The sequence below is a fragment of the Pan paniscus genome, chromosome 11 (assembly GCF_029289425.2).
Source record: "Pan paniscus chromosome 11, NHGRI_mPanPan1-v2.0_pri, whole genome shotgun sequence".
Lineage (NCBI taxonomy): Eukaryota > Metazoa > Chordata > Mammalia > Primates > Hominidae > Pan > Pan paniscus.
The window spans coordinates 83,485,606-83,505,718 of NC_073260.2; the positions used below are offsets into that span (position 1 = coordinate 83,485,606).

The following is a 20,113-nucleotide window of genomic DNA, read 5'->3' on the forward strand; positions in this document are numbered from 1 at the left end:
CAGTGGTGATGGCTGTAATCTTGAAAACCTTGGCTCTTGTCCTACTCCTGACTGATCATCCAAAGCATTCTAGTCTAGAAATGTGGCTGGTACCATTCACCACACTGACAAAACTGTCAAAACTACTTTTTCAGAACACCGAAAAAAAAAAAAAAAAAAAGACTTGCAGCAATCCAGAGAATGCTTTTCAAATAAAATGACTCAGAATCTCAGAACATCATGCTTTGTGGTGTCTTAAATTATCCTAGTTCTGTTTCCTTCTACACAGACTCATGATAGCCTCAACAACCCTGCAATCATGAAAACTAGGAGTCTAGCCGTTTTGAAGGGGGTAAAATGAGATTGGAGTTACCCCAAAGTCCAACTCTCAGATAACTGCCATTATTTGATCTATTTTGCATTTCCTTAGAAACTCCTCCCTGTCTTGGCTGGGTGTGGTGGCTAATGCCTGTAATCCCAGCACTTTGGGAGGCCGAGGCAGGTGGATCACCTGAGGTCAGAAGTTTGAGACCAGCCTGGTGAAACCCCACCTCTACAAAAAATACAAAAATTAGCCGAGCATGGTGGCTTGCACCTGTAATCCCAGCTACTAGGGAGGCTAAGTCAGGAAGTCAGGAGAATTGCTTGAACCCAGGAGGCAGAGGTTGCAGTCAGCCAACATTGTGCCACTGCACTCCAGCCTGGGCAACAGAGCAAGACTCCATTTCAAAAAAAAAAAAAAAAAAGAAAGAAAAATAAAATAAAATCCCCCATCTTTAGTTGATCGGACTCAGAGTTCACCCAGTACTGTTTCTCTGGTAGCAATTGTTTAACATAGGTAGCTGCCTGAGGTGGTGGTAACTGTTGGGAAAAACAACAAGCCAATCTAAGAATTAAACTAATACACTAGAAAATATCTATTTAACACAAAAGAAGGAAGTAATAGAGGGGGAAAAGACTACACACACACACACACACACACACACATATTCACACAAAATAAAAATATAAATCCTATCTTATCAGTAACTACATTAACTATAAATGGATTATACCCTTTAATTAAAAGGCAGAGATTTGAAGAACGGATTTTAAAAACCCATGATCTGAAAATAAAATTAAAAAGGAAAAAAAAAAAAACATGATCTGGCCAGGTGTGGTAGCTCATGCCTGTAATCCCAGCACTTTGGGAGACCACAGTGGGCAAATTGCTTGATCCCAGCCTGGGCAACATGGTGAAACCCTATCTCTATAAGAAATAGAAAAGTTAGGCAGGGTGTGGTGGCTCACACCTGTAATCCCAGCACTTTGGGAGGCTGAGGCGGGTGGATCACCTGAGGTCAGGAGTTTGAGACCAGCCTGACTAATATGGTGAAACCCCATCTCTACTAAAAATACAAAAATTAGCTGGGCATGGTGGTGGGCACCTGTAACCCCAGCTTCTCGCGAGGCTGAGACAGGAGTATTGCTTAAACCTGGGAGGCGGAGGTTGCAGTGAACCAAAATAACACCACTGCACTTCAGCCTGGGTGACAGAGTGAGACTCTAAAAACAAAAAACAAAAAACAAAAATTAGCCAGGCACAGTGACAGGTGCCTGTAGTCCCAGCTACTCAGGAGGCTGAGGTGAGAGGATTGCTTGAGCTCCAGAGGTTGAGGGTTCAGTGAACCATGACTGCCCTAATACACTCCAGCCTGGGTGACAGAATGAGACCCTATCTCCAACAAACAAACAAACCAAAATAAAACAAAATCCCATGATCCAAATATATGCTGTCTACAAGAGACATACTTTACATTCAAAGACCTAAATAGGTTGAAAGAAAAGGATGGGAAAGATATAACATGCAAATAGTAACCAAAGAGAGCTTGAGTGGCAATAATATCAGATGAAATAGGTTTTAAGACAACAATTGTTACTAGAGACAAAAGACATTTTAAATGGCAAAAGGGTCAATTTATCAAAGAGCTATTGTTAACATATATGTATATAATAAAAGAGCTCTAAAACACATGAAGCAAAAACTGACAGAATTCATGGGAGAAGTAGACAGTTCATCAATAGCTGGATATTTCATTACCCCATCTTCAGTAATGACTAGAACTAGAGAGATGGTCAGTAAGAAAATACAAGAATTGAACAGTGGTATATAAACCAACTAGACCTTATAGACATATACAGAACACTCCACCAACAAAAGTAGAATACACATTCTTCTCAACTGCATGGAGAACATTCTCCAGGCTAGATCACATGTTAGGCCCAAACAAATCTCAATAAATTTAAAAATATTGAAAGATAATGTGTCTTCCCCAACCACAATTTGGGGGAAACTTATAAATTATGAGGAAATTAAGCACACTCCTAAATAACCAATGGATTAAAGAAGAAATCATTAGGGAAGTTAGAAAATAGTTTGATAATAATTAAAATGCAGCCTGGGTGACAGAGTGAGACTCTGTGTTATAAAAAAAAGAGAATTAATAAAAATAAAGCTTAGAGTGAGACTCTGTCTCATAAAAAAAAGAAGAAGAAAGAAAAATAAAGCTGAGCACAGTGATGCATGCCTGTAGTCCCAGCTACTTGGAAGGCTGGGGTGGGTGGATTGCTTGCACCCAGGAGTTTGAGGCCAGCCTAGGCAACATAGCATGGCCCTCATCACAAATAAATAAATAAATAACAAAAATGAAAATATACGAAAATTTATGAATATCGCTAAAGCAGTGCTTACAGGGAATTTTATAATTGTAATTGCTTATATTATCAAGAAGTAAGATCTCAAATCAATAATCCAATCTTTTACTGTAATGAACTAGAAAAAGAACAACAAACTAAATCCAAAGTTAGCAGAAAGAAAGAAATAATGAAGATTATCATGGAGACAAATGAAATATAGACTAGAAAAACATAAGAGAGAATCAATGAAACCAAAAGTTGGTTCTTAACTTACTTAAGGGAAAAAAAAAGCTCAAAAAAACTAATAGCAAGTGAAGAGATTGAATTACTAACCATAAACCTCCCAACAAGGAAATGTCAAGGAAAAAAGAAACCAAGGAAAAAAAAGAGAGAAGACAAATAACTAAATTCATGAATGAAAGAGGAGATATTACTACTGATATTACAGAAATAAATGTAAAGTTGTTACTTTAATTTTTTGGCATAAATCTGGTGGTTAGGTCCTTAAAGAGGAAGGATAACCAGATCTGTGTGTGTGTATGAACTCTAAAACCAAAAACACATGCTTATGTGGGTGATCCAATAGAATAACCATCAGTGGCAAGTGGTTACTGAGTGCTTGAAATGTGACTAATATGACTAAGGACCTGAATTTAATTTTAACTAATTTAAATTTAAATTAAAAACTGAACATTAGATCCATGTATTGAAAAACAGGCATGTTTAGAACAACTTGATTATGAATCTACTTTTTACAAATATACATTTTATGAAATCTAAAAACAGATCAAGTATTTCTGATAAAAATGTAGCATTAGAGTTGACATGTACTGTATGTTTAAAATATGCACCGGATGTTCAAAGACTTGGTATGAAACAAATATAAATTATTTCATTAATTTCAATATATGAGGTTCCATAAAATATAGTTAAAATACGGTGAAGAGTTATACCTACTTTATTTTGCATTTTTAATGGGCTTGCAGAAAAGTTTTAAATTACATATCTGGCTAGTGTTATATATTAGAAAGTTCTGCTTTAGCCCTCAGCAAAAATGTATCTTTATCTACATTATTAATTATTTTCTATTTTCTTTCCAGTGCCTCAACACTGATGAGTAAGTGGCTCCTCAATTTCAAGGGGAATCACTTCAGGAGTGTTTGAATGAAGAAAAACTAAATCCTTATACCGTCTCTCTCTGAGATGCCATGGAAGTGACTTGGTTTACAATCCCCTACACTGTTTTCCCCTAAAAATAAGTCTAGGTGTGATCATGCAAACTTGAGGAAAGAGTAGAGAATATACTTTTCTTTTTTAACCTCCTTCCCAAAAGCAAATTATTGTCATGTGTTTTTGTGTGTGTGTGTTTTAATTGAATATAGGAAGCTCCAGCTGAGCGCCTCTTGGGCAATGTGAAAGAGTACTCAATGTGATTCATGTTGACTTCCCAGGCTAGTGGGTTAAGGAGAAACAATATTCTTCCTCCCTACATAACATAGTTACTTCCTACCTTAGAACTTTTGTATTCAAAGTACCTGCTTGACAAGAAGTCTACACCTGTACTCCAGCAGGCTTGGATCCCTAATGGGACTTACACTTACATGATCTCCCAAATTGTGACCTCCATTTAACAAACTCTCCAAACCTGCTTGACTGGCTTACTCATGGAGTAACTCAGCCTTTCCTGTGTGTTTGTGCAGAGTGAGGCCCATTTCCCCAGCCTAGTCCTCTCCCAAGACTTTCGTAAGTGGGTTCCACCCAACTAACTTCAGAGCAAGCTTGGGTTCTGTGCCTCTGAGAGCACCTGTGGCAAGATTGATTGCTTATTCATAGGGAGGAGGAAACTTGAGTTGGAATTCCAAGAGATGCCCTTTAATAAATGTGTTAAAAAACATTCCTGCATTTTCCTCTTAGAAATTCTGAACTGTTTTGACCTCTGTTGCTGTTAACTTCCATCTATTTGGATTCTTCCCCATCTCCTCTGAGTTTGGAAAAATCTTTCAGTTGCCCTGTTCCAAAAAGCCTCTCCCAAATATGGACACATGGCAAAATATCTGTGGAGTGGGGAAAAGATTTTTTTTTTAAAGCAATGTTGATCACTGAGTGGTGTTAAAAGTAAATTTAAAAAATAATAATGCCAAAATAAGCGGATGTTCATGTGGAAAGCAAACTTGACTCCTACCTTACACTATACATTAAACTCAATTTCAGGGGGAATAGAGATCCTCAATGTGAATGAAAGTATAAGCTTTTAGAAAATATCCTAATGATTTTAGAGCATAATACCCTGTTGTTCTCAACAATGAGCAATATGGACATTGTCATAATGAAGTGGTGACTGCTTAGCCTCTAAATCTGGTAACTACTTTGGGACAATATGGGAGGAAAAGTGAAGACAGTGATGGTGTAAGAGCTAAATCCTCATCTGTCATATCAAGAAATCACTATATAATGTATAAAACAATCAAGAAATGCCTAAGTAGTTACGTGAGAAAAAAATAGAGGACATTGCTAAAAGAGTTAAAAGTCATTGCTCTGGAGAATTAGGAGGGATAGGGCAGGGGACTGTTAGGATGCATTATAAACTGAAGAGGCTTTTAAAAATTTCATGTATTAATATATGCATTCACTTGAAAAACTAAAAAAATAATAATTGGAAAAACCCATGAAGGTAACTACCAGAAGGAAAAACTGAGAGAATGAGAAGTGCTTGCCTCTGGAAAGAACAACTGGCAGGACTGTTGCTTTCATTGTAAGGCTTTTGGAGCCATTTGATTGTACTTAATCATTTTTATCTATTTCTTTAATAAAAACAATTTTATTTTAATAAAGAGTTACACTTGTTCAAAAAAAAAATCTTCATGATTTTGCAGGTTGGAAAAGATATTTTAGACAAGATACAGAAAAGAGAAGCAATGTTTCCTAAATGGGACCATATATAATTAACTTTTGTCCCAATGTTTCCTAAATGGGACCAATATAATTAACTTTTGTTCCTCAGAATATTCCATTAGAGTAAAAGATGGCTTCACAGTGGTAGAAGGTATTTACAAATCATAACTGACAAAGGGCTTGTCAATCGAGGAAAATGATGAGACAAGTCTCAATCATTTTAGCAGATTTATTTGCCAAAGTTAAGGAACTGCCTGGGAGACAGGTCTATCCCTTTCTCCAGAGATGATTTTGAGGGCTCCAAATTTAAAGGAGAAAGGGCGGGATAGTGAGAAGCACACAGTTTTCACGTAAACAAAGGGGGCAAAGGAAAAATGTGGAGAATCTGCATTTTACATAAGATAATACAGATGAAATGGGGTAGGGGAACAATCAGATATGCATTTGTATCTGGGGTGACTGCACCTGTAAAGATAAGTTATCAATTACATTGCCATGGTGAACTTTTTATAGCTCACCAGGAATTTCCTTGTGGGCAAAACATGGAGGAAGCGTGTAGCTTTTCATCTTGTAGCCATCTTATTTAGGAACCAAAAGGGGGAGACAGGTATGCGTGACCGAGTTCCCAGCTTGAGTTTTCCCTTTGGTTAAATGAGTTTGGGGTCCCAAAATTTAATTTCCTTTCATAGGCTTGTAACCAGAACATCTAAGGAACTCTTTCAAATAAAAATGGAAAAAATCCAGTAGAGAAAATGGGCAAGAAAGTTGAGCAAATATTTAAAAAGTTGGCATCTAACAACCAATAACAGGAAAATTTTAATTAAACTCAATGACATACTGCTACACACCCACCAGAATGGTTGACATTAAAAGGTCAGCTGAATAATGATGAGAAATGGGAATACTCACTCTGCTGATAGGCGTGTAAATTGGTAAAATCACTTAGGAAACCAATCTGACACTATCAGCAAAGTTGAAAGTATATGTTTATTCCAGTGGCCTAGCAATTCCACTCCTAAGTACAACCCCAGAGTAAATTTATTACAGATACTCCCCCTGGCATGGATAACAGTGACCCTAGCTGCAATGTTTGTAGAAGCTCCAAAAACCCCAAACTTAATAACGCAAATGTCCACTAGCAGCAAAATGTATAAGTTGTGGAATATTTACATGGCAGAATCCTGTGCATTATGAAATGGGATGAGCTGCAGTTACATGCAACACCATGTGAATCTTAGAGAGCTGATGGCCAGGCATGGTGGCTCACGCCTGTAATCCCAACACTTTGGGAGGCCAAGGCGGGTGGATCACGTGAGGTCAGGAGTTTGAGACCAGCCTGGCCAACAGGGTGAAACCCCGTCTCTACTAAAAATACAAGCCGGGCCTGGTGGCTCATGCCTGTATTCCCAGCTACTCAGGAGGCTGAAGCAGGAGAATCACTTGAACTGGGGAGGCAGAGGTTGCAGTGAGCCAAGATCACGCCACTGCACTCCAGCCTGGGCAACAGAGCGAGACTCTGTCTCAAAAAAACAAACAAAAAAAAGTTTCAATATAAGCAAAGAATACATTTTGTGTTTCTATTATATAAAGTTCAAAACCAGGCAAAAGTACTGCTTGGGGATTCATAATTAGAAGTTAAGGTATAAAGAAAAGCAAGGAAGTAATTGCCCCACATTTGGGTCAGTAGTCACCCCTGGTTGGGTTTACCCCAGGGAAGGGAGGCAGCAGTGATGAAATGTGTAGGGCTGGACCCTGAGGGATGGCAATATCCTGTTTCTTGACCTGAGTGACAGTTCGCCTTATAAGTTGTATATTTGTTTTTAAGTATTTTTCTGTATGTTGTATTTCACAACGAATTTTTTTTTTTAACATAAAAACACCTCCCCACAACTGCCCTTGCCTGCCCTAGGTCTTCCCCTTCCCCGCCCCTCCCTAGCACCACCACTGCACCAGAAGAGCGTTCATTCTGCTACCATTTTTCCTAGCCTAACTCCCACTCATAACACAAACTTCTCCTCCTTCCCCAACCCTAGCGTCACCAGTAACTTCCTAGCTGGCAAGTCAAGTGAACCCGTGGCCTCACTCTATAGACTCCTCTGTCCTTTTGGAGTCTTTTCTGTTGACTTGTGGTTCTACTTTCCCTTGACTTCTCCAGATCACCCCTCTCCTGGTTCTGCTGCTCTTTCTCTCCCTGCGGCCCTCTGCTTCATTCTCTGACATCTCTAACTTCCCCACTCCTTAAGCGCTACTGTTTCCCAGGCTTCCCTCACAGTGGTCTTATCCACGCTCATATCTATGCTAACAGCTCCCAAATGTGTGTCCTCTTCTGAGCTCCAGGGGAACGTATGCTACAAGCTTCCTACTTCATCTACCCCTTCATGAAGATGCCTGGAGTCAACTTAATTTCAACCAACAGGCCTCAAAGAGAACTCACTCTCTTTTTTGCTCTAACTTTATTCCTAGATTTTCTACCTAAATAAAGCCTTGCCTGAGGCTGGGTGAGGTGGCTCACACCTGTAATCTCAGCACTTTGGGAAACCCAGGAAGAGATGGGAGGATCACTAGAGGCCAGCCTGGGCAACATAGCAAGACCCTGTCTCTACAAATATAAAAAATAAAAAAACTTAGCCAGTTGTGGTAGCACGTGCCTGTAGTCCCAGCTACTCAGGAGGCTGAGGTCAAAGAATTGCCTGGGCTCAGGAGTTCGAGGCTGCAATAAGCTATGATTGTGCCACTGCACTTCAGCGTGGGTGACAGAGTGAAGCCCTGTCTCTATGTAAAACAACAGCAATAAATAAACAAAGGGAATCACTTCCAAGTTGACATCCCAAGCTGGAAACATTGACTCCACACTTTCCTTAAGCTGCTCAGCATCAAAAGCTGCTATTGTTATGTTCATACTATGTGCCAGGCACTGTTTTCACAAGTATGTATATACGTGTGTGTGTGTGTGTGTGTGTATATATATATATATATATATATATAAAATGTCCATTATACATATATAATATTAGCTTATTCAATTATTTCAACAATCCCAAGATAGGTACCATTATTATGCTATTTTACAGAGGAGAAAACAGAAATCTTCAGAGCCAGAGCAGCATTTAGGCCCTCATCTTTACTCCTGAATTTCATTGTGGAGGGGTCACCTCATCAGTATTAGTACCTCCGTCCCAGTGTCTGCATCCACTGCCTTTAGCCTGGTTTGGATTATGACAGTAACTTCCCAACGGATGTCCCAGCCACACACAAATCGCTCTCCTTTTCCAAGCACTTTCAATGGGGCCACCAAAGTAATATTTAAAAAAAAAAAATCAGCCTGGTGCGGTGGCTCACACCTGTAATCCCAGCACTTTGGAAGGCTGAAGCAGGCAGATCACTTGAGCTCAGGAGTTTGAGATCAGCCTGGGCAACATGGTGAAACCCGATTTCTACAAAAAAAATACAAAAATTAGGTCAGGCACGGTGGCTCACACCTGTAATCCCAGCACTTTGGGAGGCTGAGGCGGGTGGATCATTTGAGGTCAGGAGTTTGAGACCAGCCTGACCAACGTTGTGAAACCCTGTCTCTACTAAAAATACAAAAAAGTAGCCAGGTGTGGTGGCATATGCCTGTAAACTCAGCTACTCAGGAGGCTGAGACAGGAGAATTGCTTGAACCCAGGAGGTGGAGGTTGCAGTGAGCCAAGATCATGCCACTGCACTCCAGTCTGGGCGACAGGGTGAAACTTCATCTCTAAAACACAAAACAAAACAAAGACTAGCCAAGTGTGGTGGCGCGTGTCTGTAGTCCTAGCTACTCAGGAGGCTGAGGTGGGAGGATTGCTTGAGCCTGGGAGGTTGAGGCTGCAGTGAGCTGAGATCATACCATAGCACTCCAGCATGGGTGACAGAGTGAGACCCTGTCTCAAAAAAAAAATCACAATTTGACTGCGTAAATTCTGAGCGATTCCTTCTAAAATGCCTTAGCACACGCAGAGGCCACCTGACCTGATGCCAGCCTGCCCCCTTTCCCTATACTGTGTTCCCTTCCTCCATCCCAGGCTCATGTGCTCTTCTCCTTTAGGGTTCTGAGTCTGTACAGATAGTTCTCTCTGCGTGCAGTGCTCTGCCCACCGCAGCTCCTACTGTGACCTGACCATCCTTAAAGCCCTAATCAAATTCTCCCTCCTTTGGTGATGCTGTCACAGACTCCTCAGTCAGCTCAGCTCCAACTATATATTATTTACAATGCACTTGGTGCTGGCTGGGTGTTGTGGCTCATGACTGTAATCCCAGCACTTTGGAAGGCCAAGGCAGGAGGATTGCTTGAGGCCAGGGTTTCAGACCAGCCCTGGTAAGATAGCAAGACAAAATATAAAAAATAATAAATATAAGAATACAATGCACTTGGTGCAAACCTCCGCCATTTTCCTTAACATCAATTATATTGTAATTGCATGCTTATTTCTGCCTGTCCTTCTCCTTGAGGGCAAGAAGAGCATATTATTCTTTTTGAGTTGGTATCCCTTCTTAGAGGCGGCCATATCTAGGGGGCAGTTGATGATTCTACTGAATAAATACATGCCTTCAGAAATTCTTGTTGAAAAGCAAGCATTGGAAGAAATAACCCAGTCACTGTTTTTAGGTGTGGGTGTTGTTGGTATGATACTCTGCTGGGTTTGAGATGCCCTGCTTAGAACCTTGAGGCCTGGGGATGCTAGCCTGTGTGTGTGTGTGTGTGTGTGTGTGTGTGTATGTGCATGTGGGTGTGAGTGTTTGCACACGTGTGTGTGTGTATTTTGTCCTTTCAGGCAGTTATTTTTCCTGAACTGATGGGAACATCTTGCACAAAATCAAGAGCCAGTTTGTTGACTGTTTTAAGGTTTAAAAAATATTTTAAAATAAAATAAGAAATCCTTAGATATTCCACATACATGCAATACTTTAAATGCCAATCCGAACTTCCTTCATAAATAGCAAACGTCTTATTTGCAACTACTGTTGAATGAAGTCATTTCCATCCTCAGCCATATGAGAAATAAGTTACTTATTCATAGAAAACATTTAGAGGTACAATAAAATGAGATTTGAAAAAAAAAAAAACCCTAACATTCATTTCTATCGTTGGTTACAAAATCCACTCTCATGTATGAAATGTGCTCTAGCTGTGAAATCCTTTCTTGGAGGTGAAATCATTTCTCTCTTATAACCCATATCACTGACTTTGTGCTCCTGTTTAACCTTTCCCACTGGAGTACTAGCTCCATGAAAACAGCAATTGGTGCTCCCTTCTTTGAGGAACAGTCCAGATGAGAGCCTGTCCAGGTAATCCATAGACATGCATAACCATTGCACCTGCACCAGGTCTTACAGGCACAGGCCTTTTGGGAACCCATATCAGCATTTCAAGCTGTGAAAGTAGTCCTACTTAGTAAAATTAGAACTTTGGTCTACCAAGGGCACTCTTAATATTTGAAGAAGAAAAATGAATTTCTAGCACAATTCACAGACTAGGACAAGGTAAATAAGTAAGCATCCTAACTTCTTTGGAAGTCCTGGTGGCATGTTAATGCATATTTAATAATGTGAGTGAAGTAGCACATATTTTACAATCAATTAATTTTCCTTAAAGAAGATAATGTAGCAGGAGAACTGAATGTCAAACAAGGTAAGACTCATACTTATTAACTTGGTAGGAGTTATGAGGCCTCTGATTCTCTTGAAAGACAAATTGTCTTCACTATTTTGATTTTGAAATGTAGAAATTCAAATTTCAATCAATCAAATGAGTAAGGATGACAGGAAATTTTACAGAACTAGGAGGAAGCTTCCTTTCATTTTTCCTTCTTTTTATTGGGGCAGGTGTAGGGGGATGTTTCCCCCACAAAACAGCAGTTTTGCTAGAAGACAGTGAGGGATCACCACCGTTGTGTGCCCTCCTCCCTGGGAGCAGCCAGTTGCTGTGACATGGACCTTCTCTATTGCAGATATATTTTCTTGCTGCCATACTTCCTCTGACTCTATCCCATTCCATCCCTTCTATTCTCTGGAATCAGAATGGGCCCATGCTTTATGCTTTCCCCCCTCACTTAGCCCTTAGAGATCAGGATGTGCCACCCTCCAAATGCCCACATTTTGGCACAAGAATATTTTGAACTGAAGGCTATGAAAAAGAAAGCAGACACAGAAAGAGCTCTCTGCCCTCCCCCATCCCCCATCTTCCTAAAAGCAGCACATTTATTGATATTTCCCTTGCACAGGTGTCCCGATTGCTCATACAAGGAAGAGAGCAACCCTTATCACCAAAGACAGATATGCTGCTGAGATAAATCTGCATGAACAAACCTCGATAAATTAACCCTTATCTTCCATTATTTCCACCTCCCACCCCCAGTTTATTGTCCCTAAAAGCATAACCCTCTTTTCCTTTGTCTAGTCATTTCACTATTTGCCGCGCTTTGTTTTAATGGTATATAAGCTCCTGAGTCTATTAGGTTTTTCCGTTTCTTTTCTGTGAGGCTCTCATACATGTGAGATTTTATTTTATTATTATTATCTTTTTTGAGACTGAGTCTCCCTCTGTCAACCAGGCTGGAGTACAGTGGCACGATCTTGGCTCACTGCAGCCTCTGCCTCCCAGGTTCAAGTGATTCTCCTGCCTCGGCCTCCCGAGTAGCTGGGACTACAGGCGTGCACCACCACGCCCGGCTGATTTTTTTATTTTTAGTAGAGATGGGGTTTCACTATATTGGCCAGGCTGGTCTCAAATTCCTGACCTCAAATGATCAGCCCACCTCAGCCTCCCAAAGTGCTACGATTACAGGCATGAGGCACCACTGCCAGCCACCTGTGAGATTTTAAATACGAATAAAATTTGCGTGCCTTTTCTCCTGCTAATCTGTTTTATGTTGGTTTAATTTGCAGGCCTCAGGCACTCAACCTAAGAGGGTAGATGAAGTTGTTTCCTCTCCTACACCTGTGACCCATAAGTGGTAACCCGATGCCTACTCATGGAGATGGGCATCACTGTGACCATGGGGCAGACGATCAAACTTGGGCTCTGGGAAGTTACAGGAATTTGTGGGTGCTGGAGTCTGGACTCCTGTCAAAGCCCTTTTACCTCCCTCTTTCGTTTCTTGGCTAGCACCTCAAAGTTTTGTTTTGCCCATCTAGCAGACCATAAAGTCCAAGGGATTGTTGACACTTGCTGGTGCAGGCTTCCCATCTTCTCCAGAGCGCCCATGCTGAGTGTCAGCTAAGGAAAGGAAGCACACCTAAAAACAGCCCTGGAAATCCCCATCCCAGACCCAGTCAAAATAGCCTGGTGTTTCTGACAGGTCTCCTTCTATGTCTCTGCGGGCATCCAGCCTCGGGCTGAGCAGCATTAATCACTCAGTGAGTTTTGGTTGATGAAGTGAGACCGATTTGCGTAATCCAGCTGCTCTGGGGCAGGTACCGGGGCCATCTGACAGGGGCTCCAGGACTTGGCTTGAGTAAAAGGAACCCTGAGACACTACCCCAGCCAGGATCTAAATTCCCCCATTCTTCCCTTCTCACCAGTTCTTTGGAAAGGTGCCTGAAGATAAATAATGGACCCCTGCTGTGAGTCAGAAGGGAAAAAAGGCAAGAGAAGAAAGCTGTCTTGTTTCTAAGTGACCATAGGGATCACAACACATCAATTAAAAGAGACTTTTCAGGTTTGTCAACCCAGAAGAGCCCAAGAAGAAAAAATAATGGGCTTAAAGTGTGCCGTTAAAAATCTTATTGTCCTGATAATCTCCCTGCTTAGGTAAGAAACTTGCCAAGGGGCTAAGGAAAGGGCAGCTTTTCCACTGAAGGCCTTTAACAGAAGAGGAAAGCTCTGCTCACCTGGAAGCCCACGTTGCTGTAGCCCTCAGCTCTGGGGGCTGCTGTACTCCTCAGCTCCATGCTCTTTTTGCTGCTGGCTGGCTCTGGTCTGGAGGTCCTTTGTACCTGGGAAAAAGCACCAGTCTCTGCTGATGTCAGAAAGCCACCTGCTGTTACAGGGACCTGGGCACGGCTTGCTTCAGTCTGGAAACTTCTGCAATAATCTCCTGAATGACTAGGGCCGACACCTGGTGGGGGTGGGGCAGAGAGGCGGGCGGGTTGGCGGGGTGGAGGCATCTAGTGCTGGCCCGCCCACCTTACTAATCTTTTCCTTTATCCCCATTTTTGGCATCCTATTTGCACTCCTGGGGAGAAAACTCTTGTGGTGCACAAAACAGAAAAGGACACTTTCTTTTTCTTTCTTTCTTTCTTTTTTTTTTTTGAGATGGAGTCTCAAAAAAAAAAAAAGCCTGGAGTGCAGTGACGCAATCTCGGTTCACTGCAACCTCTGCCTCCCAGGTTCAAGCAATTCTCCTGCCTCAGCCTCTCAAGTAGCTGGGATTACAGGTGCATGCCACCACACCTGGCTGACTTTATTTTTAGTAGAGACGGGGTTTCACCATGTTGGCCAGGCTGTTCTTGAACTCCTGACCTCAAGTGATCCACCTGCCTCGGCCTCCTAAATTGCTGGGATTACAGGCATGAGCCACCGTGCCCAGCCAGAAAAGGACACGTTCTCTATAGTGCTTAGTGAAATCCTCTGTTTTCCTGTGGGTGGTGTTAAAGACTAGGAGTGGTAGTGGGGTGGAGGGTGAGTGAACACAGGACATAAGGTCATGCCGCCCTCAGTGATCACCTACTGTATACCAGGGATGGATGGATGGATAGATACATAGACAGATAGGTAGGTAGGTAAGGGTCTTGGCTCTTCTTCCGAACAACTCCAAATTCTATACTGAAGTACAGAAAAGTTAACAATTTGTTTAGTGTCATTTAGCTAATAAAGGGATAATGAGAATTCAAATTCAAGTTTGGTTAATTCCAAAACCTTTTATTACATCCCTGCTTCAGACCGGGCTGCTTTCAAAAATCCAGCTTACAGAAATGCCGATATGTGACAAGTAAATGAAAGGTGACCAGCTATTCAATTATCAAAAGTGAATAGAAGTGCTTTGTTTTCATAAAGCAATTCACTTTGCTTTATGAAAATATTAGCTGTAGAACTCTTTTAAAATAGGGATTTTCCCCCCAGTACAATTTAAAATACTGCAAAACTGTGGACAAAAGAATGGAAAAGGCCTGGCGCGGTGGCTCACGCCTGTAATCCCAGCACTTTGGGAGCCCGAGGAGGGTGGATCGCTTTAGGCCAGGAGTTCAAGACCAGCCTGGCCAACATGGCGAAACTCCATCTCTACTAAAAATACAAAAATTAGCCAGGAGTGATAACATGCGCCTGTAGTCCCAGCTACTCGGGAGGCTGAGGCGGGAGAATCCCTTGAACCCAGGAGACACAGATTGCAGTGAGCCGAAAACGCACTGCTGCCTCCCATCTGGGTGACAGAGTGAGACCCTGTCTCAAAAAAAAAAAAAAAAAAAAAAAAGAAAAAGAAAAAGAAAAAGTAAGAAAATACCAAGTATTATGAGTGGTTATTTCTCGGTTTTTAATTTTATGGGCAGTTGGTGTTTTTTTTTTTCTCCTTCAAATGCTGCTGAGTTTTCTATAAAGAGAATGATTTACTTTTATTATTGTTAACCTAAAGGAAAAAACTGAGACAAACCTAATGTAAGTATAGAGTTTATTTGGTCTAAGTTTGAGATTGCAACTTGGGAGCACATATTCAAGTTGCTCTGAATATACACTTAGTAGCAGTTACAAGTAGATTCTTGTATGTGTGTGTGTGTTCTGTTGCCCAGGCTGGAGTGCATGATCATGGCTTGCTGCAGCCTTGACCTCCTGGGCTGAAGCTATCCTCCTGTCTCAGCCTCCCGAGTAGCTGGGACTACAGACAGGTGCCATCACCCATGGCTAAATTTTTTTTTTTTTTTGGTAGAATTGGGGGCCTCACTATGTTGCCCAGACTTGTCTTGAACTCCTGGGCTCAAGCAATCTTCCCACCTGCCTTGGTTTCCAAAAGTGCTGGGATTACAGGCACTGTGCCTGGCCACAAGTGAATTTTAAAGGAAAAGAAGGAGTTTCTGAGTTGTTTACCAATTATTTACATTAAAATAACATAAGCTATTGATTGGCTACACATTGCTATTTGTATCACACATTCTAGGAACAGAAAGGCAGCCAGTCAGGAACAAAATGCCTTTAAAACAATTGCCCCTGGCCAGGCACGGTGGCTCACGCCTATAATCCCAGCACTTTGGGAGGCCGAGGCAGATGGATCATGAAGTCAGGAATTCGAGACCAGCCTGGCCAACATAGTGAAACCCTGTCTCTTCTAAAAACTACAAAAATTAGCCAGGCATGGTGGCACATGCCTGTAGTCCCAGCTACTTGGGAGGCTGTGGCAGAATTGCTTGAACCCAGGAGGTGGAGGTTGTGGTGAGTCGAGATCACGCCACCGCACTCCAGACTGGGTAACAGAACGAGACTCCATCTCAAAAAAAACAAAAGACAAAAAACAAAAGCAAAAAAAAATTGCCCCCGGGCACAGGGTTGAATGGTGACTGAAGTCCAACCCTCCGTTTCTCTGGGCCTGATAGATTTGGCATTGCTCACATAGCTGGGACTGTGTGAGTTATTTTTGTTTTCTCTTTATCAGTGACTGAGGCCCAGTCTCTCTGGGCCTGATAGATTTTGCATATCTCACATAGCTCAGACTGTGGGAGTTATTTTTCTTTTCTTGTTATCATGATACAGACTGTACAGTGTATACATAATGATTAAAGGCTTGCAGGAGCCTGTGGTCTGGGTTCAAATCCTGGACTCTACCTCATAACTACAGCCAACCACAGCTTGAGGGTCACACCTAGCCTTCTGCTGCTTTTATATGGCCCAAGAGCTAAGAATGGGTTTTAGATTTTTAAATGGTTGAAAAAAATTAAAAGGAAGAATATTTCATGACACATTAAAGTTATATGAAATTCAAACTTCAGTGTCTATAAATAAAGTTTTGTCAAAACAGAAACATGGCCATTGATTTATGTATTGTCTAAGGCTGCTATCATCCCATAAGGCCAGAATTGAGTAGCTGTGACAAATACCACACAGCTCAAAGACAAAATATCCACTACCTGGCTGATGCCTGTAATCCCAACACTTTGGGAAGCCAAGATGGGAGAATCGCTGGAGCCCAGGAATTTGAGATCAGTCTGGGCAACGTAGGAAGACCCCGTCTCTACAAAAAATACAACAATTAGCCAGGTGTGGTGGTACGTGCCTGTAGTCCCAGCTACTTGGGAGGCTGAGGTGGGAAGACTTACTGGCCATGGGAATTTGGGCAAGTAGCTGAGTTCTCTGTATCTCAGATTCTTCCTTCATAAAATGGAGATAACAGTACCTGAGGACTAAGCTCTGATTTTTTTTTTATCTTGCCCAAATTATGATCTAAGGGGTCTGGGGAGTCATGCCCTACAAATCATAAATTCTCATCATATGGGTTTTTTTTTTTTTTTTTTTTGGTCAGACGGAGTCTTGCTCTGTTGCCCAGGCTGGGGTGCAGTGGCAGATCTCAGCTCACTGCAACCTCCGACTTCCGGGTTCAAGTGATTCTCCTGCCTCAGCCTCCCGAGTAGCTGAGACTACAGGCATGTGCCACCATGCCTGGCTAATTATTACATTTTTATAGAAACACAGTTTCACCATGTTGGCCAGGCTGGTCTTGAACTCCTGATCTCAAGTGATCCACCTGCCTTGCCCTCCCAAAGTGCTGGGATTACAGGTGTGAGCCACCGCACCCGGCCCAGATGGGTTTTATTTAACCCTATATATCATGACTTACTTTCAAACCTGACTCGCATAACATTATGAGACAAGGAAGAAAATAAAAATATTTTACCCCAAAACATGTTTCTCTGACATATTTTGAAAAGGAAACATTGTCATCCTTTGTCTCTAAGGGCAGCCACTATAAAACTTCAGAAGAACTTTGGTTTCCACAATCTTTATCTTAGCTTGAATATTCCCTTTCTATGAATCCCAGGTCTTGAGACAAACTCAACCAATTGTCAACCAGAAAATGTTTAAATTCACCTATAGCCTGGAAGCCCAACCCCCTCCTCCCCTTGCTTTGAGTTGCCCTGCCTTTCTGGACCAAACCAATGTATTTCTTAAATGTATTTGATTGATGTCTCATGCCTTTTTAAAATGTATAAAACCAAGCTGTGCCCTGACCACCTTGGGCAAATGTTCTTAGGGCCTCCCAAGGGTTGTGTCATGCGCCATGATCACTCATATTTGGCTCAGAATAAATATCTTCAAATACTTAACAGAATTCAACTCTTTTCATCGACATACCCATTTAGAAACAGTGCTGAGATGATAAAATGAGTTAATATACGCAGGGAATAGTGCCTGACACATAATTCAACATCATCCAAATTTTATGATTTAGCTCTTTAGTGCTTCTTATTGATGAGACTTGGGGATTTTCATTAGTTCTTCCCCATCATTGCAATGTGCCATAAGTAGTAGTCATTGTGTTACCAAAGGCAAAAAAAAAAAAAAAAAAAAAAAAAAAATCCAAGTGGAAGTGAGCAAGAGAAGTACAGATAAATAGACAGCAAATATTTGGGAAACTTTCCTTGAGAAATCGTTAGTTGGAAGAAACCAGTTGGTGCAACCTGATATTAAAACCTTCACCAACTCAAGACTCAATCTAGTTGAAGGTTATGGATGATCCTTACTTTCTGGAGCAAAAGACAGACATCTTCATTCTATCATTTAAAGCCTCTAATTGCAGAAACGTGACTCCAATGCCTGATATTCTTGCAGATACTGCTTTAGGAACTTTTAGAAATGTAACGATGTGTTTTCTTCTCCTTGGCTGCAGACAAAATTTGAAAAGAATGCAACAACATTTGGGGGAGCATATCATTGTGCAAGTCACAACACTAGACAGTGTTGATTAAAAGATACAGTGACCTCCCTCATCCATTCTCCGACTGTACCTGCCAGCAGGAAAAATTGACACCTAATTAGAGTAAATTGTATATACAACCATGATACTAAAATGCCAAAACAATGGTCATATCCAGAGAACTTGTAATTTAAAATTGTATGTTTCTGAAGCCTATCTTTAAGGAGCTTTCAGAACCAGTAAAAATTCTGACTCCTTGCAGCACCAGAATTAGTTTGATTTACGGGGCTATCACTTAAAGTGGTAACACCTTGGTAGAAGCTGTGGCTCATTTTGTCCAATTAGGAAATAGAAATTGTGATCAGAAAATGAGATGAAAGGCCTTTTCAGTTTTACAAGACTACATTTTAAACAATTCCCCAGTCATGCAGAGTCATTATTTGTGAGCAATAGCTTGTGCCAAGAACTAAAAAACTGTCTCTTAACTCCTCAGAATTATTTTCATCACATTGTCACTCAAACTCAACTTTAAACTTTGAAACCATTGTGTAGCAACCAAATCACTAGACTTTTCAGTCAAATAATTCCTATACCCCGTTCTGTTCTCTAAAACTCAGCTTATAAAAATTTGCAAACTCACGGACTGTCTACGCACAAGCTCATTAAAGAAAACCAAAACACAAAAGTCCTCCATTTTTATTAAAATATGAAAGGAAAAATAAGTAATTACATGGCAATAGATTGTTTTTCTTGCCTTATGCATGCAGTTCTATAGTGAAGTCACTCTTGGTGACGGTATTTCCAAAAGGAGTAAAGAGAAAATTTGTAAAAATTGTGTATAATGCTTGTCCTATGTTGAGCATGATGTGTTATATGTTCCAGACTCCTGTCTTCCTCCCTGAAGAACATTTCATGTAGTGCAGATTAACCTTTGTCTATACAACTTGAAGTAGTTAAATAAATAAATCAAATAATATTAATGTTAATAATAAAAATGTAATCCTGGGAGGTTTATAAGGCTTAGTCTAATTAACTGTCAATTGTTCAGATCATCCAAGAGGGGAAAAAGGAAAGCAATGAAAATGTGTATTTGACATAGGAAATGCTTCAGGATTTGTTTTTCAACAAAATTCTCCTTGCAGTTAGGTTTTTTCCCTGACATTTACACTATATACCAGGAAAGGCCAGCCAGAGCACTTAACACAGCCAAAGACTGGCCATAGAATCTGCCACATAGGTAATACCTGTCTGCAATTAAAGGATGATTTGGCTGTCTGTATCACTTTTGTGAGAATCTTGGGAAGGGCAGGGCACAGTGGTTCATGCCTGTAATCCCAGCATTTTGGGAGGTCAAGGTGGGTGGATTACTTGAGGTAAGGAGTTCAAGACCAGCCTGGCCAACATGGTAAAATGCTGTCTCTACTAAAAATACAAAAAACTAGCTGGACGTGGTAGTGGGCACCAGTAATCCCATTTACTCAGGAGGCTGAGGCAGGAGAATAGCTTGAACCCAGGAGCACAGTTGCAGAATATCTTGAGCCCAGGAGGCAGAGGTTGCAGTGAGCTGAGATCACACCACTGCACTCTAGCCTGGGCAACAGAGCAAGACTCTGTCTAAAAAAAAAAAAAAAAAAAAAAAAAAAAGAAGGGAAGAAGGGAAGAAGGGAAGAGAACTAGTGACTGTTGAATGCTGCAACATACCTTTA

The 20,113-nt window shown here is 41.1% G+C and overlaps 1 protein-coding gene across 1 annotated transcript in view; it reads right to left on the reverse strand.

The window, feature by feature from the left end:
• The window catches only part of SLC28A3 (solute carrier family 28 member 3), a 64,432-nt gene extending 50,602 nt beyond the window's left edge, over positions 1-13,830 (reverse strand). Inside the window, exon 1 of the mRNA XM_003809182.6 lies at positions 13,402-13,830. Coding sequence (XP_003809230.4) covers positions 13,402-13,677 — 276 coding nt within the window. The 5' untranslated portion in view covers positions 13,678-13,830. The remainder of the gene's footprint in view (positions 1-13,401) is intronic.
• Positions 13,831-20,113: the final 6,283 nt, after the last annotated feature.